Raw genomic sequence first — 22,504 nt, 5'->3', positions numbered from 1 at the left:
TGGAGGTGGTCATACCTCTGTCAGAACCAATGGAAGTTCAGTGATGGCCCTTTCATCTGCACTTAGGATTAAATTCTGTCCTCTAAAACTATCAAAAAGTGTTATTTTGTTTTTAGCAGACTATAAAACACTATTCTGTGTTGTGCCTTTAGACTTTTTGTTTCAGCAAATATCTCTTGATATCAGTGATGTCAGTCTGGAGTATAAATATTGACGTTAATCAAGCTTGTCTGACATTCAGGTTGTCATGTATGATCACTTGGGAAGCAGCTGCTTTGGAAACCGGGAAGGGCTGAGCCGCAGCAGTTGTTCATAAGCTGAAAAATCTGTCTGTGGCCTGGAGTATGAATTCATGGTCCCAGGTACAACTGGTTTACTACAGTTACTCAAAATAGGTTGTTAAAGAGTGGCCAGAGTCTGTCACAGGACTCTGAGGTCTTCCCTATGTCCAGGAAGCAAATGTACCCAAGCCATGTGGGCAGCTTGAACTCCCAGGACTCCAGAGAAGTCTTCTCCTCCTGGCTGACTGTTGGGGTTCTTCCTGCTAGATCAGTATCTTACATAGGCTCAGGGAACTGTGCTTGTTTGTTGGTAATAGAATTGTGTCTTTCGTGTAAGAAAAAAGCCATGAACTGGTGTGTGTGCAGCTGGAGGGGATGGTGCAGCTAATGGTAGGATTTTATTGCTGTGTCTGTATGAGAGTCTGATAAGCCCATCTAATAATTTAACAGATTATAGTGGGCATGAGAGGCTAAACATTGGGTTTTGTTTTACAGCAAGGTAGCAACATATATTTCAGACAGAGCACTGTATTTTGCAAAGCCTTTTACAAGAGCAAATAGAATTTACGTGTGACTAAGGACTTCTTTTATTTTTATTTTATAGCTATTTTCGTTTCATTGCAAGTATACTACTAACGTATCGAAACAATTGATTTCAGATTTTAATAGACATATTAATCAAACAGATTATCCTGATAATTAATTGCAAAGAATTGCAGAGTTTCAAAGATAAGTATAGTTCCAGATCACAGCATTTAAAATTCTGTAATGTTTTAAGTCTTCTCTCCATGAATTAATCTGCACTTTTGTTTCACTCCTTTGCTTGGAAGGCTGGGAGGGTGCTGTGATGGGTCACGGGAGTTGGCTGAACAAACATGCATCAAGTAAAGCACAGAGGAAAAGACAATATCTTTGGATTATGTTTGCAGCTCTTGCATTCAAGACAACTTCATTGGGAAGCCCACTTCACTGATGACTGAATGTAATGCAAAAACAACCGCTGAAGTCGTCCAGTTTATTTTCAGTCCTTATAGTTTTTATTATGTGTTTTCTGCCAGCTTTTGTAAGACTTGCCAGTCTTTGATGCATTTATGTCTGTTGTCAAATTTAGTTCACATTCAGCCTACAAATTACATTGCTCATTTCTTTAAAGAGCATTTTTTCTGAAAATATTTGCATTTTTATAGCTGAATGCATACTCACAGAAACAACATGGCAAGTGAAATTTCCAATATTATTTTGTAAAAGAGAAATAAAAATATTCTGTTTGAAAAAATATGTCAGAGGTTCTAAACAGTTTTGTATTTAATGAAGGCTGAACCTTAATGACAGAAGCTAATGGGGGCTTAGTGAAATGTAGCTGTTAACTTCACAATGAGTGTAAGTTTGGTCTGATTTGACTGAAATTCCAAAAAACCCCGAATAATTTCTAGTTCATTCTCAACTCTTAGTGCATATAGTTCACGGCTTAATAAAAATAGAGCATGAAGGGGAATGAGATTTCAGAATAAGTGGGCAAAACTTTTTATTCTGATTCATCTTTGTAATCAGATCAGCTGTATATGTGACTTTTCATCCCAATGTGTGAGATTTGATTGGTTTTCAGAGGAAATTAAACTGGAAAGAGATTTAAATTTTTCACTGACTTAACTGAAGCAACCATAAAAATTAGAAGACCTAAATTTGAAGTTTATATTTCATTGCTATTTAAATGAACAACACAAAGCTTAAGATAGGTGTAAATTTGAAATTCTTCCATAGTTGTGTTCCATTCCACATCTGATGTGACATGATATACAAAGTGAAATTTTTTGGGAGTTTGATTAGGAGAATGCAGAAGAGGAGCCATTCTTTTGAAAGAACCTTGCCAAACCAGTGCAGACCTCAACAGAGGGCAGTATTGAGTGGGATGCATTTTCTGGAAAAACACAGGATAGATGATCCCAATTGTCAAAATTTTATTTGTGAGAGTGGCAGTTGACTGTGGGAAACAATGGAGAAGCCCTTCTTCCCCTCAGCAGTGTTCCCCTCTCATGGCAGCTGGAAGTGAATGTCTTGGTAACAAGGCAGAAGGATCCAGTGGGACTTTTCTCATCCTTGGGTGGTATGTGGTTAAAAATAGTACTAGCAATGATGGAAACACCAGCACATAATGCAAGCTCTTCTTCAAGGGTTCAAACATAAATAAAAGCTGTTTTGGATGTGAGAATTTTCCCCTAGGTTATTCTGGGTGCTGATGGAAACTTTGCTTGAATAACCCTGCTTTCCCCTGTGGCACTGCATCAGTTTCAAGTTTCAGGTATGTGGGAGTAGCACAGTGGGAAAGGAGCTCCTTGTGCCTCTTCCTTTTTTCTGGAAAGCTGCATGTGTATATACACAGTGGCAGCATCTTTCATGCCTCTTTGTGTATGTGTGGACCACATAAGTGGTAGTTGAAATGTCCCATCCCTAGGCCAGATGAGTTGGAGTTCAAGCTTGTCATGAATGTGGAAGTGATGGAATAAGCAGAAATTGGGAAAGAAGAATGAAATAATTTCACCTGAATGAATAAGAATTTAAAAGTGGGGTTTAGGTTTTCATTATTTTTAAATGACCCTCAGTTAAATGATACATTTTAAGAGTTAGTGCTTTACTTATAAATGTCTAACCACATTCATTTTTGCTTGTGTTTTTTAAATAGTAGGCTATATCCTATGTGTAGGGGTCCTTTGTGTACTGCTCGTGTGCCCTGCTGCCTCTTGGGGTTTTGTTTTTTGTTTTGCAATTCTTTCAACAAGGTGAAGCCCCATCATTGTGACTTATCTGAAATCTCTTATCCAGATATCACTATCTGGATTGTTAAATATGTGTATAATTATATATATATTTAGCTTGAATTCTTCCTTCTCACATGTGGACCATACCTCTCTCTTGATCCATGCCCATAATTACCTTTCTTCTATATTAAACTGTGTACCTTTCCAGTCTGTCTCTAGTTATGCACTTGTTTTGTATCTGGATGACAAGGCCTCCATTCAATTCTAAAACCAAAAAAAGAATGTGATGTTGACTCCAAGACAAGTTCCTACAAACTGCTGACATTATTCCCTAAACTGCCCTGTAAATGCCAACAGGGAAATAAATGAAATATTGCGAGTTCTGATTTCATAAATCCAAGAGGAAGCTGATCAAATAAAAAAAAATAAATTAGAGGGTGTAAAATATAAAATGTTGCTCTTAAGCATGACAGATGTTTCCTACTCAACATCTGAATTAAAAATAGCGCCATTATACATTAAAATGCATGAAGTGTTCTTTTGAAATATAAAACATAAAGCACTATCCGTAGCAAAATATTCTGTTAGAAGAAACAAATGCCTAAGAAGAAGCTGGATTCTCATGTGAGGTTACTATGAGAAAACCGTCATATTCACCCAGGACTTTTGAAGGTGAAGGTAATAACTTGGAGATCCTTTAGCCAAAAACCTAAATTTTCATGATAAATACTAAGTGTACAATTCTAGTTCTCTGTCTCTTTGGTTAAGTATTGGAGAGGTTCAGGATTGGTCCTGCAACTATCACCCTTGTAGACTTGTTTCTCTTGACTACTGTACTGGGGTTTATTATACAAAAATCCCTAGCCTCTATTTTTTCAGTATTTCTTAGAATTTCTACAACATTTACCATAGATTGATATTTTTACAGTAGAAGGATATATGAATTTTTTATTATGGGAAGGGGCATTGGTAAAGTATGTAAGGTTTTCCATTCTATGTGTCTTAATGGAAGTTTGACACAACAGCAGACAGTTCATAGCATTGGTCAGTACTCATACACTTTCACAATGGAGTTTCATGTTTCATTTTATTTGCTCCTAAATTGACCTAGGTAAGGCTATAACTAAGAATACTCACTAATTATATGAAAGATTATTACCTGTTATTAATGTTATTCAACCTTTCCATTTGGAAAAACCTGTAGTTTTAACTTTTCAAATTAGCCTTGTTTGAAGTAAGATTTTACCTTCCTGGAGACTGTTTCAGATGATGATGGGTTTGTTGAACCTGTCTCCCAGTTCCTAATTAATGAGCAAGAATTAATAATTGGTATAGACATGGAAGGCCTGTGAGAAGGTTAGGATCAAGTTTGGATGGGCAGGAGCCTCCAAGATAAGGCATTTTCTGAATTGGATTTGTTCCCTATTTCTCACATATTTTGTGATTCTGGGTAATGCCCTAAAACAAATGCTTTCCCAAGAGACCATACATTATTATGCTCTATTTTCTGAATGTGTAGTTGGAGATACCAGGGTCTACCTTACAGAAGGAATGTTAGCAGTACCAGAGAAAACCCTATCATTAAATGAATTTTGTGTTCAGAGCTTAAAAAAAGATGAATGAATTGGTGCTCCATTTTCAACAACATGAAATACATTAGTGAATAACTGGTTCTTAAATGAGTAGCATTTCTTCTATGCTATAGACATCAGTATTCTAAAAAAGTACTAAACAATACAATACATATTATAAATAGCAACCATATGTATAGAAAAACTAGTGCATTTGTATATGAGTATAAATGTAAGTGAGATATAAGAGTATGACATGAGTTTTCTTATATAAATACAGGAAAACCCCCTATCAGGGCTTTTGCAAATTACCCGGGCAAATGTAGAAAAACCTGTTGACTCTCTGGCCATTCATGTATGCAAAACAGTATCAGCAGAGAAGCAAACATAAATTAGCAATGCCAAAATCTGCCTAAGTAAATGAAATTTCGTTTTTAAAGTCTGTCACTGGGTGTAGGAACTCCAAACTTTGATACTGTCACCATTAGAATGAAGAAAGCAGAAATTGGCAGCTCATCTGGAGAATAAGGAGTTCGTATTCCTGCACTCATTTTGCATTACCTTATGTCACTGTGGAGACAGGCACATTGTTCTGGTCATTCAAGCTGGTGGCATCTGGTGTGCTTGCTCAGAGAAGGTTTCAGGTTTGTCATGAGGTGGAGAGGAGCACTCAGTGGCTTCTGCATGTGAGCCCCAACAACCCCACACAGTGCTACAGGCAGGGCTAGAGTGGCTGGAAAGCTGCCTGGTGGAAAGGACCTGGGAGTGCTGATCCACAGTGGCTGAACATGAGCCAGTGTGTGCCCAGGTGCCCAGGAAGGGCAGTGGCATCCTGGCCTGTGTCAGCAATAGTGTGGCCAGCAGGAGCAGGGCAGGGATTGTCCCCCTGCACTCAGCACTGCTGGGGCCTCACCTCCAGTGCTGGGTCCAGCTCTGGGCCCCTCACTGTGAGAGAGACACTGAGGGGCTGGAGTGAGTCCAGGGAAGGGCAGGGGAGCTGGGGCAGGGTCTGGAGCACGAGGGCTGTGAGGAGCAGCTGAGGGAGCTGGGGGTGTTTAGCCTGGAAAAAAAGAGGCTCAGAGGGGATCTTACTGCTCTCCACAACTGCCTGAAAAGAAGCTGTAACCAGGTGGGGTTAGTCCCTTCTCCCAAGCAACAAGTGACAGGACAAGAGGAAATGGCCTCAAATTGTACCAGGGGAGGTTGAGGTTGGACATTAGGAAGAATTTCTTCACAGAAAAGTTGTCAAATGTTGGACCAGGCTGTCCAGGAAAGTAACTGAATCACCATCCCTGGAGGTATTTCAAAGACTTTTAGCTGTGGCACTTAGGGACATGGTTTAGCAGTGGACTTGGCAGTTATTTGTTACCTGTTAAAGATCTTCTCCAACCTAAGCAGGTTTGTGATTCTTCCCAGGAGAGCACTGAAAAGACATCAATGCCATATGTTGCCTTTGGTGTAATCCTGATAGTGAACTTGACTTCCAGAGAAGCTGTTCTGATTCCACACACTCTGAGCCATGTAATTTTAGTGGTTTGTGGAAGGGAGCATTGGTGTTAGAAGGATCTGGCTCCTCAATTTGTGCTTGGAATTGAGGAAATCAAAAGTGCACAGAAGGAGACCTTAGTTGCAGCAACTGAGTTTTAAGCCAAAATACTCCAATTTGAAACCTCTTTAGATGCCTCTGTGTTATAGTGTAGGTTCATAAAATGGGCTGTGAAGTTATTCAGACGGGTGACATTTTACTGAGCTACTTTCCAGGCACATAAAGCATGAAAAACTTTGAGTTTGTCTGATATATATGAATAATGTCTGCAGATAAAAGTGGATGAGCTTAAGTTGATTAATTAACCACAGAGGGTTTATTGTGATAATCTATGGATCAGATTATCTAACAATATGTGCTTTCTTTCTGCAACTCCTGCTTCACCTGTGTTCTTAAATTACCTTAATGAGTATCTGGCTGCTGGGTTCAGGGTGACTCTTTCCTTACTGCTCGCTGCTGGTAGAGGAAAAAAACAGACTTCCTTGTTTGGAAAGTTCAACATTTGTACTCAAATGTCTATTAGTGCACCTTAACGTTCAAAAAAACCCGTCAAACACAGATCCTTAATATTTATCTTGTTGTTCTGAGTTAAAGCCAGAGGGCTCACAGTTTTGACTGCTCGGACAGCATATGGGCTGTTTGCTCCTGTTTTTTTAAAAAAGGGGTGTTGCTACTCTGTGTCAGGCAGGGGAAGCCCTGGTCACTCCTTGGCTCTCCTTTCCCTGAAGAGAAAGGGAGCTCTGAAGTCTCCAAGGGCAGAATGAGAGAGTGTGGTGAGGACACCAAGGCGCAGAATGCAGAGCTGGTGGGGATCATGTGCTGCATGGGTCAGTAATGCAGCCAGAGCGGGGCTGCCTGCGGGACAGGGCAGAGCTCTCTGCGGGGGCTTTCTGTGGCTTTCCTTCCTCAGCTGGTGTTTATGTGGTCATTTACCTGTTTTCTGCTGCAGCTGGGGAGTTTGGTTTGGTGTGCTGTGCTCTGAGCTCGAGCACACTGAACACTGGCGCTGTGTTTTTTCTCTTGGCGTGCATTTGCTGTTCTGGGGGCATTTGGGTTTTAGATTTAAAATCACAGTTGTGGTGTTTTGGTGGCCTTTCCCCCCTTTAATACTGATGTCTGTCACAACATGACAGGTGTCAGCTTTCCTCTTCCTTATGCATTTGGGTCTGTCAGTTATGGAATTTTTCTGAGTGTTTGTGTAATATATATGTATATATAAAGGAACGAGGGTAGTAACCATCAATTCTTTTGTGTATGTTAGCATTTTAATTGAAAACAGAGTTGAAATGAATAGTGACTTTGTATTCTAACATGATACAAGAAATGGGATTTTTCAACCTTTTGTTTTTCTAACTGTCATCAAAGTAACATTTCCCAAAATGTAAACTTCTGTGTATTTGGTCAAAACTAGGTGGGATTACCTTAGTAAAAAAGACACTTTGTACACATTTTGAAATTCTGCAGTTGAGAAACTTTGTGTTCTTTTTAAAAGAGCTACTCAGAATGAAACAGTTAAAAGTGAAAGTGTTTCTGGAATTATTTTATTTCTGACATTTTCTGTTCTCTACATTTACTTAATCAAATCTTCCGCCTTATTATGATAAATCACTTACGTCAGAAATGGTGTCTTGCTAGGTGAAGGGTATGGAGAAATGTATGTATAGCAAAAGATTTTCTTAATCTGCCAGATTTTTTTTCCCCAGTAGTACAGCTTTGCTCTCTAGTTTCTCTATCTCCTCTTTATTTGGGTCTTCAAGTAGAATAAAAGACTGTAGAGCTATGAAATAGGGGAAAAAAGCATATGCCAGAAGCTTAGGATATCTTGAGTGGTGTGGAAAAGCATTTAGGAAACAGCAACTCTTCTGCACAGTTGAACATACAAGTACAGTTCACATTCTGCCTGAAGATTTCATTGCCACAGTGAGCTGTGGCTGTAAAATTTATGGGTGTGTTAAAAAGGATTGGAAAAAAACCAGAAAAAAATGTATCTATGACTATTAAATGCAAAGATATGAATGAACATGTAGAAAGTCTGTGAGTCACATAAGAGGGCTATGCAAAGGCTTCACAGGCTTTTACTTGTTTTGTTTTTGCTTTTGTTCCTCAACAGTCATTTCTCACTGCTGTTAGGAACCCCATAAGGTGCTCAGTTTGGCCCAGGGTGAACTCTTGTATATCTTGCTGTTTTGAAAGACTTCAGTATCACACTATGGATTTGAAAGACCTTCTGTGAATTTATTTTAATTTAATAGTTGTTATAGTTGACCAACCTAAAAACTGTATTTTTTTAAAGTAAAATACAGGACCTGGTTCAGTCTTTTAGTGATGGCAATAGGTACATAGGGATTTTGTTTTGCTACCTGAGCTCATTGTTCATTCTCAGCCACACTGCAAGTAGCCTGAGTCAATGAAACAGCTGCAGTTGTGTTGTACAGGGCTGAAGGGCTCTGGCTATTTTAGACCTGCACAGGTGGTCCCAGTCCTGAGACACTGTGACTCCTGCTCTGGGGAGCCCTGGGATGGTGACCAGGCTCTGTAGCAGTTGTGCTGGCTGTGACCCTGCTCAGGTAGCTGGAGATAACTCTTGTGCTGGGGTGGTGGTTAGGTTTTCTCCAGTGTGGCTTGGCAGAACACATGCTCGTGCTCCCTATCCATAAGTGGGATGCTTTCTTACCCTGAGTCCATTGCAGTTATTATTTCTGCTCAGCATTTCATGGGCAATCATTGATGCTGACTGTCATGCCAGGGAGCAAACTGCTGGCTGGGCCCCATACCTGGGTTAGTGGACATCCCTGCTTATTTTGCAGAGGGTTGGGAGTCCTTTCCCTGGCTGAAGCTGTACCTAGCCCTTGTGTGTTTGAACAAGGGTGCTGTGCCAGTTGAAAAGCATGATTGAAAAAGTTAGCTTTCATATCACAATAAATTTTCTATTGCCCAATACACTAGTAACAATTTGATTATTTAGACCATGAGTAGCATTTATAGTATTAAAGAATTTGCCATGACCTTTTCAGTGCATTGTGATTGCCAGTTTACTTTTTCAAGGCAGTTAGATTTTTGTCAGTCAGGCTGTTGCCCTGGAGGAACTCACCTGGAGTGTCAAGAAAATCATGCTGTGATGTACTGAAAAAAACCCATTTCTGTGCTATTATTTTGATTAGACATTTTGGAGCTTTTGCAGGCTATTCTGTTTCTAAAATTTATTAGAAAATTGATTTTCTAAAGGTCTTAATAAAAAATCTTCCACATGATTTGTAGAGCTGTTAAAACATTTGTTTTTCCTTTTTTCCTCTAGATGAGCGTGACAAAGTACAAAAGAAGACATTCACAAAATGGATAAATCAGCATCTCATGAAGGTCAGTTGTTATTTCTGTCTTGTCTGCATGACTGATTGCTACAGCAGTGATTGTGTCTTTTACTACGTTTGATTTCAGGATGCAGCTGTGTTACATGTAAGGAAGATCTTAAATTGTGAGGTTTATCCATGTGCTTTGTCTTTGAGGAGTCATGGGGGAGTTGAAATGCTGCCCAAGGATGATCTGATGGAGTACTTGAATTTGAAATTAAAATGAGTCAAAGTTGATTTCTTTCTATAAGGCTTGGCTCATTTTTGGAATTTGTGTGTCATGGCTGTGGTACCACAGCAAAGGCAAATGAAGGAAAAAATATTTGAAATACCATGCTGAGGAGAGAGGGAATGACCTTGAGAGATCTCTAGATTATCCTGTGGCATCAATATGCTGCTCATGGATTAGAAATAGAGGCTTTCCAGGGGCAAAAGTCACTTTTCAATATCTTTCTTTTCAATAGCAGTGAACTTTGCTTCAGGGACAGACCATATTATTTTAACACTGTGTACAGATTTTAGTTGACAGAGAAGTAAAAGCTGTGAGTTCACCTTGACTGCATGGCCCTTCAGTTCTAAATTTGCTGTCTCTGGAGAAACGGATTGTATAATTACTTGACATAACTTCCTTTGATATTCCCCCTCACTCTGAGGTTGAATTAATGTAAAATTCACATTAGATAAAAATGTATCTGAGTTGATGTAAATAAAAACGTTCAGAGTTGAGATTTAATTAATGAGTGCAATGTTAAAATTCTGTTGGAAAGATCTCCTTGTATTTATGTTTAGAGAAAAATAGAGTTTTTTAGGGAACAACTTCATTATTTCTCTTTCTTGTGGCTACTCTTGCAGATATTTGAGCAATATTGGACACTGAAACAAAAGAGAGTTCCTACAGGGTTGTGGATTTTTTTCCCCGCATCTTTAAAAATTTTAGGATGTACGTAGCTCTTGGGAATAGTGTAATATGGGAAATTAACCAGGCTTGGAACTGAAGTTGGACTCAAATTTGTCTTTTGCTAGAGACCTCTCTTGCAGAGGGATCTTTTGGTCCTTCTCATCGTGACTGAGCCATCAGCCATCATGTTTCTATCAGCCTCTGTGCAGCGTAAAACCTTTCTGTGGGCAGGGTGAGTGTGGAGTCACAGAACTGCTCATCCCAATCCGTTTCCCTTTGTGAATTTTGTAAGACCCAAGGGAAGCATGCTGTGTCTAGAAACAGCTGCTCCAGGGACCTCTTCTATGCAGAAGCCTCCTCCCTTTATTCCTAAAACATCCAAGTGGCCCCGTGTCCCTGCAGAAAATTTTACTTGCTAATGAGAAAAGACAAAAGGCAGTTCTGCAGCCTCCCTTTAATGAATTTTGCCTCATGTTTATAATATAAGAAATGTATCCATTGTAGAATACTTCAGAGAAATTAAAGGGGGAAAAAAAGCATCCAGGAAGGTTGCCAGGACTCAGGAAGTAAAATGCAATATCCAAATTAACCATCAGGCATTTCTTCATCTAATTGAGAGTAATTGTTGTCATGTTTATACAGTCTACTCATGTTTTTGTGTATTAAAGAAGCATTTTAAAAATGCAGCTTTAGTTTTCTGTGGGATGCAGAAAAGCCTATGTGAAGGTTTTGGAGAGCAATCCTTTAACATGGGTTAAAAATAGTGCCTTATTTTACAGGAGAGCAGTGTACTGAAAATGATATTTCTATACAATTTCATTTTACACATTTCTAAAATATGCATAGTCATCATTTCCATGCTGTCAACCTCTTGGGAGTAGCTTAAAAGAGATTTGGATTCTAAACCCATAAAGAAATGAGGGTAAAGAGTTCACTCTAAATCCTTTTGCGTTGCTTGCCAAGGTTAGTGGCCTTAGACCTTCATTTCCAAATAGTTCTGGGTTGGGTGATTGCAGAGGAATACAGATAGAAGAGACAGATGGTGTGTATTGACTGTGTGTATTGCTGGCCTTGATCTTCATCTCAAATTGCTCACTTTAAAATTCAATTTAAGAGTTTCTAGTTCATACAAATATATTTTGACTGTAGCTCTTCCATTAACTTGGAATTTGTGTAGCAACTCAACTTTGTCTTCTGGAAATAGTTTGAAAGCAAGTGGTGATACAGTTGTCAGATTTCTGTTCTTAGACATTGTTTCTAGAACCGTGACTTGTATGGAAATTAAAATCAATGTTTCAAGTGTTCTTAGTCTTAAGACATAAGGACATATTTAGAAAGCTAGCATGATAACATGGAGGGAATATAGAAAAATAGCACAGTAAATGAGTGCATTTCTAGCAGAGACAATGGCCTTCTCCTAGGCAATGCACTGAGTTGAACTTGAGCCCTCATTTCCAGCTACCTCATATTTAATACAAACCATATTCAACTCATATTTGCACATTCACTGTGAATACCTTGTTTCAGACAAACCATTTGGGAATTGTCTCATTTCAGGCATTGCAATAGATTTATTTGAGCAGGTTACCCAGACTTGTTTAGTAGATAACTGAGGGAACAGACTCTTTTCAGTGTTCCTCCACTAAGACAACTACCTAAGGGGAAGAGAAATTTTATCCTAGAAATGCTTTTGCTACACTGACTGTAAAAGGAAGTCATGTCTGTCATGTGTAGGGTCCAACAAGAAGCAGAAAAGATGATAGTGAAAATTATGAGAGTTCTTGGGAAAGACCAGACCACACATGTGGACATGTCCCCACTATGGGCATGGGGATGGATCACATTTTAATTTCATCTTTTTTCCCCCTCCTATTTGTGCTTTTTGCTTTCTTTTTCCTTTTTCTTTTCTCTGTGCCCTGATTATTCTTTTGCTTTTATTTTTCTTTCTTTTCTCATCTCTTTTCACATTTCCCTTTCTTATTTAGTGCTTTCCTTCCTCATTCTAATTAAACTCCTATTTTCCTGCGGTCCTGGAGAAAGTCCCAAATTTGCATGCTTTTATACCAATATATCTAAGAGGTTTTATTCTAGGTCAGCAGAAATGATGATTTTATGAGTTCCCATCTTTTGCTGGGGAATGGCATGGGAGCCTACTGTCACTCTTCTAATTAAGTTCTATATTTATGGTGTTTACTAAGTAACCACAAAGAACCAGATGACTATAAATATTTACTCTTCTGCTGTCTGTTGCCCATCTCTGGTTGCATTAGATTCAAAGTGTGTAAGTGCACAATATTTAAAATTCAGTGTTAGTCCCTTGTCAGTTTAGTTGAGCAGTAAAGCATGTTATGTGCTTTGCTAAAATAGAAACATAGTCATTGTAGAAATATTTCCTGCTTGTGTTCTTGAGATACCTAGTTTTTGACAGGTATGCAGTGTGTTATTTGCAAAATTCAGCTGTTCAAGTTATCTTTGAATTCCACGGCTTAAGGTCAAGTGGACTGTCACTAAGTTTTTTTAATGCTAAATTTTTTTTAATGCTGAAATTTTTCTTTTGAATTGATAAGATTTTCTGAGGACTGGTTGGAGCTTTAGACTTGCTCAGGCTACTGTTTGCTGTCTGATGGTGTGGCTCCAGTTTAAATGTTATCTTTTATGTCTTGTTGACATACAGACTGGAGAGGTGAGATATTGGACTTTAGACTTGCCTGCTGCTGTGGTATGAGCTTCCAGGGAGAGTTCACATGCCAGTGTGTGTGGTGGTGGGGCAGAGGTCTCCTCTCTCCTCTCTTCTTGGAAGCAGCTTCTGCTTCCAGCAAGTGTTTCACTCTGCTGCTGTAAAAATAGGGTGTTAAATCTTGCTTGAGCAGTAAGTAACCCTTGTTGTGACACGAGCAGGTAAATTTGTGGCTGCATGTTTTATTCTAGTGTAGTGTTCTCATGGTCCTAAAGTGCCCAAGGAGAAATCCAGCCTCCATGAAAGCCCAGAAATTCTTCCTGACATCCTTTGAATTCAAAACCCCATAACTTAAGGAAGTAGTGAGGCATGTATGAAACACCAGTGGAGGATGAGACGAAAGTCAGGAAATAAAAGAAGCTGTTGATGAAAACAGAATAAAAGCAGATAAATTCCTCTTTGTTGTTGATTTTATTTTTCAAAACAATTAAAAAATATTTTTGTAGTGCCAGGTCCTAGTCCTGAGAGATTAAATGGGCTATTTTGAAATACTTTTTTTCTTTATTAGAACTTAGGATATACAGAAAATAGAACTAAAGGCAAGGCAAGCAGAGACTGGCTAGTGATAGAGTGAACACTTCCCTTCAAGGGAAAATGTTTTTGTTTTCATAGAATAAAAAGTTTTAGAGAGCCTCTTAATTGGCCTTCTAGCTGCCCTGTGTGCCTGGGCAGCTCCCTGGAGAGGGAGAGCTGTCCCCTCCATGGCACTGACAGGGAGCCCAGCCCCTGGTGCCACCTGCAGTGTGGGTTGGATTTTGGGACCCTTGGCTGACCATACATTGGGAGAAACAAGCTGCTGATGGGAGCAATGGGCAGCATCCCTTCACATCCATTAGTTGCTCCAAAAGTCACTTTAAAAGGTGTTATTAACCAGAAGGCTTTTGTGAGTAGCTGGACAAAATGCTTTTGAAAACTATTGTTTTAAAGCCCAGTGTTTAAAAACATGTACTGTATTGCAGTGATACTGCATTAGTGAGAGAACAGCTTTTTGCTGTGCAAAGACCGAATGAATAATTCAGAATAGAAACCTGAAGTTATTGATTCCTGGGTGTCCTTCAGGCAGCACAGGGTTTGCAAATGGCCTCTTAGGTCGATTGCTTTGTGAAATGTTCAGGTATGACCTTAATGGCAGCAGGATCGACTATTCCTGATAGAGCTCAGTCATTCCTTGCTGAAAGCTGGCACTTTACTGACACTAGTGGTTATCATTTTAGATAGCACTGCTCTCAGTATCTTCTTTTCCAGCCTGCAGTTAAAATGTTATTTAAAATTCCCCACCTCTGCTTTTAGAAATGAGTACTTTGTAGCTCTACATTGATATTAAAGGATGAGGTGCCTAGTGTTAGTCTAATGGTAGTAGCTTTTTTAAAAACATCTCAATTTAACACCTTTTGATTTTGAAACACACTCAGAAGAAGTGCCCCCCCCCCCCCCCACCTTGTAAAATAAATTAAGGCTGATTCCTTGCTGTGCTGGTGCATCTAAATGAGCTCTGTATACTCTCCTCCCAGTTCATTCTGACAGCTGCTGCAAACTGTGTTGGGCACAACTTCCATAAAATTCCACTTCAAGGTGGTCCCCAGTTTGCTTTAGCCATTGAGCGCAGCTAAAGGATCAGTATTTCCTCCTCTATTTTGGAATTCAATTGTTTAGCTATGCCTACTGTATTATGGGTGGACAGAAGAACATTTCAGTTTTTCTCCTAAAATTTTCTCCTGTTGTGTTTTCAGGACTAATTCTAAAAGGTCTTGAAGTATTTTTTCTTTCAGACATAGCCCTTCTGAAAAAATAAATAAAAACAACTCTTGAAGAACATCATCAGTTAATGGTGCAAAGGAGTTTTTGGTATTTTCTCTGGAAATATGCGCAATTGCAGTTTATTCATTGTGTACACATTTATTTCAAAAATTCTTCATTTGGAGGTAAACTACACTGCTTAGTATGATCTGCAGCCATTTGCATAACAGCTTAGCAAGCAAACTGGGGACTTTTTTGGTGTTTAATTACAGTTTAGATGAGGGAGTAAAGTAACCAGGAAACAGTGAGGAAAAGTAGTGACAAATGCCACAAGTTAAAGCTGAAAAAGAGGAGGGAATTGTACAAATTTTTAAAGGATAATGATGAATTGCATCACAAAAATCTCTCTGCCAGTAAGCAAATAAATAAATAAGCAAGTTCAAGTCAATAAAAACTGTGCCACAGATTTTAAGTTTATTTGATCCTCTTTAATGCATTCAGACTTCATGACTAATTGAGAACAGGAGAGAGAATAACTGAAATCAATAAATTAAATATGCATGAAATATAGGCTAGCTTGAACATATCGATATTTTTATGGCATGCAACCCTATTGAACCAGTTGAGCACATGCTTTCATGTGTGGTGGGTTTTTAAAGAAAATGGTTTATATAGGTGCTCTTACATGAAAGAATGAGTATAAGGAGAACTAAGTCTGCCATGCATTGACTGCATGATGAATTAGAACCACTAGAATCAACATGCTCCCTGTTATAGTCTTAATATATTAATGTATTAATTAATTCTCTTTTTTGTTTTGTCCATTGTTTGCAATTAGTTCTCAGCATAGATTTAATTTAATATTATTTATTCCTTGGAGATTGCGAGAGATAAAATTCTAGCATTTGCAATTAAGTGTTGACTTTTTAATTAATTGTTAAATTATGCATGGGCTTATTTTTATCTATATACTTTTGATGTATCTGTATCTAATAATAATTTATATATCAGTTTAAAAGTACTAGGGTTTGGTCTAGCTCCCTTTGGGCTAATGTAACTGTGCCATTGGCTCCAGTGGGAGCAGTTTTTTCCCCAGTGTGTGGAATCCAGACAGTGAGCAACTTCAAACATTTAATCACAGACATTACCTAAGTATTTTGATCTACAGCAATATTTCATATACTCTGGAAAGGAAGGCTTGCCCTGAGGTAGTGTAGATGTGTGACAGTGTGAAGACCTAAAAAGGCATGATAGAAGGATAAACATGTTATTCCTGTAAGGAAAGGTGTTCTCTGTTAAAGGCATTTATGGTGCTTTGAACAGGGACACTTCAATGTAATCACATAGCATCACAATGCTCCTCTACTTAGGAGGATTTTAATTGGAATAATATTTTATCAGCCAACCTTAGTATTTTTTACCTACTTCAGGCATGTTTGGAGTGTATTTTGTTTGGTGAGGGTTTGTTTTAGAGCTGAGTTTAATGTTACTAGCATTACATTTGCATACTTTAAACAATTCCTCCCTGGTAAGTTACATTTAGCAGCACGTAGTAGAGGCCAGGAACGGTGAGGCCAAGTTGGAAACACAGAGGGTGATGAGAAGTGGGTGTACTGAAACACTGTGGCATCTTCCTGGCCAAAGAAAAAAGGCAGTATGGCTGCTGTTGATTGGAGGCATTGAGCTGTATCAAGAAAATTGATGGTGGGTTTTTGGTCACTAACTTAGCATTGGAAAGACAGAACTGTGTAGCAATGGGGAAAATAATTTATCCTCATAATTGACAGGAGGGACAACGTGGAATTCTGCATTTGAAAACCTGCAAAGGAGCCCTCAGTATTGTATGTAAGAAAGGCATTTCTGTGGCACAGCTCAGCTCATCCCCAGGCAGGTGTGCAAACCACGCTTGCTGCTCTGTTCCCTGCCTGCTGCAGGAGCTGCAGTGGCTGCCTCTGGTGTGAACAAGTTTTGTGAGTGAAATGCCAGCCAGAGAGACCTTCAGCCTGCCAAATTCAGAAAGTTGCTGTCAAAGCTGCTTTGTTAGATAGGTCTGGACTGGCTGGGAGGGGCTGCTTCAAAATGTAAAAAAGCAAGGTAATTTGGAAGCAAGTGGTTGTAAATCCCAGGCTCACTTTTCAAAGAAAAAAGAGAAGCGAGAAGTAAAAGCAAGATAATGAGCTGGAGAAAGCAACAGGTAGGGTCTCATGGGGGAGTAATACAGGAGAGGCAGAAATGCAGGAGATTTAGCAGTTGTTGAAGGTGTTTGTGTAAGAGGCACAAAGGCAGGCTACAGCCAGGCAGAACAGATAGGAGGCATTGTACAGAAAATACTGCTGCTTTCAAGGTGTGTGAAATACAAAGGAGCTGTACGAGAAGTGGAAATAAGGGTAGCAGGACTAAAGGTTTGTATAAAGGAGTTAATAAAGCAATGTGGGGTAAAATCAGAGAAGTACAAGGTCCGGAATGAATTAATGTGACCTGGAAGATCAGAGGAGAAAGACCCTGTAATAATGTCAGAATATGAAGAAAAAGGAAGTATTGTTTAGAAGTACATTACCAAGGAATAGAAGAAGATAAATAGTTTTGACCAATGTAGAAATGTCTGAATTACATTGGTCTCTTTGTTCTATAAAGTGCTGAAATATGTTTTAATAAGATGAGGGTGAAATTCAGATAAGGAAACAGTGGATTGAAGAATATTTGGTACATGACATTTTCTTGTCACACAGCTTTATTTATCCAACAGTTAGTAACTCACTGATTTGTAACATTCTATCATTCTATTTAAAAACTCAGAGGAGGAGGGAGACTTCTAGAAGTCTGCAATTACAATAAGCATAATACCTCTCTCCCAAGGAGAAGAAAACAATGAGGAGTTAGAGACCTTGCAGGGTGACTTCTCTCCTGGGGGAGACTGGGGAACATCTGATCTTTGAAAGGTGGACAAAGGGGAAGTGGTGCAAATGGTATGTCTGTACTTGTTTACATGCTGCCAGACGTAGTCACCTTAGCACATCACTGCCACAAAATTGGGGTGAAAGGATAGCTGACAGAGCTTGCTGGGGTTATTGCCATTAATAATGGCTGCAGCTAGAGCTGGTGCTGGGAAGAGCCAGTGCCCTTGGCTGTTGCTGCTGCCATGGGTGCTGTCAGGTGCTGCAGCAGCAGCATCTGCGTCTGGCAGGCAACGCCCATGAGCGAGGACCTTCCCCTGAGGAGCGTCCCAGTGCCTGCTGCCCTCACTGTACATCATCTTTCTTCAAGTGAGGTTTCAAGCTCTGTGCCTTCACCTTTGCAGGGCCAGGTACACCTGTTTCTCTCTGGCTCTACAACTCTCTGGCTCCAGCCTTTTGTCATGTCAGCAACAGCTGTTGTTCTTGCCCTGCCACAAACCTCACAGGATTCATTCCTTGCCCTGGGCTGTGTTGGCTTATGCCCAGGGAGCTCCAGGAACTCCACATGAGCTCCTCACCCTGCCTGTGGGCAGTGTGGTGCTTAGGAGACAAGGAGGCAGCCTGTAATCCTGCTTTCTCATAGACACAATTGTGGGCACTGGGCTGTGAAACTCTGCCTGGCTGCCTGACTTCTGATCTCTGCGTGGACAAGGGGCTTGTAGCCATCTCTAACAAAGTAGTAAGAAGATAATTTTTCTTGGAAGATCAAGAGTAGGTTGTGATAATTTGAGTTTGTTTAGTCTGAAGCTAAGAAGACTGAAGAGAGACGTGATAATGTGTCCTCAGTATGTAAAAAGTGTTTATGCAGAGGCTGGTGAACACATGATTTCTGAGGTCAAACTTTAGGGGAAGGGACAACAAAAACATCAGTTTATTTTACAGGAGATTTAGTTTGAAGATTAGTGAGGAAAAATGTCCCTCTCTGTAAAGCCAAGTAAGTGTAGTCAAACACTGAAGCACTTGTACCGTGTTTTACATTTCCTTCATTTGGATTTTCAAGAATTAATTAGAGGAGCATCTCTAGTGCTTTTTAGCCAAACTGCACAGGACTGAGTGATCTGTCCAGTCCTTTTTAACCTTACACTTCTACTATTTTCTGACAGCCTTGTAAGGCACAGCCCTTCTCTGGTGAAGTATAATTCAGCTTTTAAGCCTTGAAGCTGATCACTGCAAAATTCCTCAGCAAAGTTTATATTTTTATTACTTTAGTGATTTCAATCTGCATTAATCCTACAGTTCCAGTGAAAATGCCTTCTTTGAGATGGTTGCCATGTAAAGTGAAGCTTAGTGATGTTTGCTTTATATTCTTGTTAATTGTTTATCACATTTATACCTTTGTAAATAAAATATTTTTAAAAGGGGAGAACAGATGTTACAAGAGAACAAATCCACTTGGTTGTGAGTCATGCTTTCTTTGTTTTAGTTGTTTCTGAAATTTATCAATATCTTTAGCCTTATATACAAAACCATCAAAACAAAATGTACTGATCTGAAGAAAAATCTAAAAGAATTACAGTGGTGCAAAAGGGGGAAGAGAGATGGGAATGCTGTGCCTTGAAATCACAACTTGTGCAAGCAGTGTTGGCTGGGAGTATGAGTGGACTGGCATGGAACCTCACATGCCACACCACATGTGGCATCAGCCCCTCATGTTCTCTTTGAGCTATCCACAAAATGAAGGTTAATTCAGTGCAGTAGATTCTCAAACTCGCTGGACATCTCTGTGGTTTTATGTTTTAGAACTTTAAATTGTAGCAGTGGTGGAGTAGACATCCATTTTATGTTGGTGAATATGCATTTCTGCTTGTGAATCTGCAGGGGCTCCACTGAGGTGGATTTGCTGATGCCAATATGCAAATTTACAAGCAGACAACCAAGACTGTGGATTAATAGCAGTGAGGGTAGTGCTGTGATAGTGATAATAAGTAAGTGGAGTGGGACCTGGGGGATATCCTGAGTGGTTGGATCAATGCTGGTTGGAGACAACCTTTGAGCCCCTTTGTCAAAATGTTTTGAGATGTGTCCAGTTCTGTGCTCTCCAGTACAAGAGAGACATGGAGCTCCTGGAGTGGGTCCAACAGAGGGCAAAAAAGATTATTTAGGGACTGGAGCATTTCTCTTACGAGGAAAGGCTGAGGGAGCTGGGCTGATTGAGCCTTGAGAAGAGATGACAGAGGGAACCCATCAAGGTGTATGAGTATCTAAAGGATGGGTGGCAGGGAGCTGGACCAGGCTCTTCTCAGTGGTGCCAAGCAACAGGACAAGAGGCGATGGGCAGAAACTGAAGCGCAGGAGCTTCCACCTGAATATAGGAAGAACTTCTTCACTGTGCAGATGACCAAGCACTGGAACAGATTGTGGAGTCTCCCTTACTGGAGATATTCAAGAACCATCTGGACACCATCCTGTGCAGTGGGTGACTCCAATATGAAGGCTGGAACAAATGACCCACTGTGGTCCCTTCCTATTTGGCTCATTCTGTTTTGGTGTTAATGGACCCAATTTTCTTTTCCTGTAGGAAGTGGGAAGGACTTGTGACATTTAGGATACTTGCTTAAAGTTCTTCCATACAATGATACTGTTTCAAAAATCACATCTACTGAAATCCATAGAAGGACTCCTTGATGTGTTCGTTTATGTCCTACAGTTTGATATATATGTAAGATCATACCTCTGATTGCACACTTGCTGATTTGGGGATTAGGAAAATACTGGAATGCATTTCATGAAACAAAAATGTGGGATGTTAAGAAAAATATAAGGATATTTAGCAATGGCCATATTATTTTTTTTTTTTTAAATTGAGCCAGAGTATATTTATACCTCAAAGCCATACAAATATTGTATGATTAATAGTTATCCAGAGACATGGGAAATAATTGAAGGCTGGGGCAAAATTGAGTATGTGAAAGCAATGGAGATTGAGTTGTCTGGGAGAAATGTGAAGGTTAATGTGCAAAAAAAAAGTGACTGAGCTGAGCTTTTTAGTTACAAGGACAGGCTGTTAGAGGGATGGAACACAGGAAGGATGTTATGGTTGTCATGATAACAGAATGTAAAGCATTGGCCAGAGGAGACAGTGAAGGATGAATCCAAGGATGCAATCAAGGATGAATCTTCAGTTAGAAAACATCTGCTGTAAACAAAGATCAGGGGTGTTGAACTCACTCTGTAAAGGAGACTTGTTTAAATGTTCCTTAATAAAATCCTTAGTAAAGAATTTAATAACTATTAATCCTTAATAATCCCTTAAGGACTGAGGAATTCCCTAATAAAGGAATTGAGTAACATTAGCTGTGTCTGCTACTTGTGAGAATTAATATCCAGAAACATATTCAAACAGAAAAATTCCTCCTGAGTATTACAGAAAGAACCATTTATTCTCTGTGAACCACGAGAATGGTTTCCTGTAGAGTGGATTATTAGACTGTCAAAAGCAAGGAGTGAAAAAGAAGAGAGTGAAAATGAGTTTTGGAGCTGCTAGGCCTAAGACTGGATTTGCCAGACTGTGCTAGCAAGGGAACAGGAGGCCAAAAGAGCTCTGGCCCAAGGGTGTGTGCCAGCTCGCTGCCAGTCCTGGCTGCGGGCCGGTGATGGGGAGGCAGGCAGGGTGTCCTGAGCGGAGTGTCCTGGGTGATGGAGAGCCCAGGCGGGGTGTCCTGGGTGATGGGGAGGCAGGCAGGGTCTCCTGGGTGATGGAGAGCCCAGGCAGGGTGTCCGGGGTGATGGGGAGCCGGGCGGGGTGTCCTGGGTGATGGGGAGCTGGGCAGGGTGTCCTGGGCGGGGTGTCCGGGGTGATGGGGAGCCGGGCGGGGTGTCCAGCCCGGAGCTGCGGGAACAGCACCACCTGCAGCCCCGCGGCTCCTGCACACAGCCTCAGTGCTCCTCACCGGGATCAAATCCTCTTCAATAAACCTGCGTGCTTGTTTGCTTTCAGCAGAATGAGTGTAGTATGGGATTCAGTGCAAAACGAGCATTGTGACCAGGCTGTGTGTTTGGAGTTGGGGTTTTTCCCAGCAGTGAGTTTTGGGTTTAGGGCAGGAGATGAGAGGCAGAGGCTGTGGGTGTGCGTGTCAGTGTGCACGGAGCTGAGGCTCCCTGCTCTCCTGGCGTGGCACCAGGCTGCCCATGGAGCCCGGCTCAGCGCCTCGCTGCCCTTCGCAATGTGCTGGGGGCATTACCTGGCGGGGAGGGGGCTGCAGTGCCTTGAGCCATACGCATTCTTACGTGGGGGATTGTGAGATGTCTGTGCAGTAAAGCAAGTACTCTTGAAGATTTTTGAAGAAGCAGCTTCCTTGGCAGATCAGTCACGTGGGAATGTTTTGACAAATCTCATATTTTCACAATTACATGCTTCGTGGCTCGTGTTACAGCCTCTTCAGAATTTTAGAGTGTTTCTCATAGCATGTGTCAGGCTAGTAAATCTTTATTTTTGTACACAAATACATCTTTTTGTATTAGAGGGATTTTTTTATCCTTTACTTATGTCATAGATTTGTTATCATGCAGTTAGAATTGCCACTGTGATTTCTTAAGTTTTAAAGATGAAAGGACTAAAACATGCATGTTCTCAAAACTTACAGAAAACTGTTTCTCCCATAAGTATAATTTTTAATAGAAGTTTTCCTTTAAAAACAAGCTTAAGTATGTTTTTAGGAAACTGAAACATTAGGGAAA

General features: G+C 40.1%; 1 protein-coding gene across 4 annotated transcripts in view; it reads left to right on the top strand.

The window, feature by feature from the left end:
• The window catches only part of DST (dystonin), a 289,185-nt gene that overhangs the window by 78,178 nt on the left and 188,503 nt on the right, over positions 1–22,504 (top strand). For all 4 annotated transcript variants that reach the window (XM_058802805.1, XM_058802809.1, XM_058802808.1 and 1 more), the window contains one exon: positions 9,450–9,511. In XM_058802805.1, the coding sequence (XP_058658788.1) occupies positions 9,450–9,511 (62 nt within the window). The remainder of the gene's footprint in view (positions 1–9,449; positions 9,512–22,504) is intronic.

This window comes from Ammospiza caudacuta, chromosome 3, assembly GCF_027887145.1.
Source record: "Ammospiza caudacuta isolate bAmmCau1 chromosome 3, bAmmCau1.pri, whole genome shotgun sequence".
Classification (NCBI taxonomy): Eukaryota; Metazoa; Chordata; class Aves; order Passeriformes; family Passerellidae; genus Ammospiza; species Ammospiza caudacuta.
This window is presented reverse-complemented; position numbering and strand designations above follow the sequence as displayed.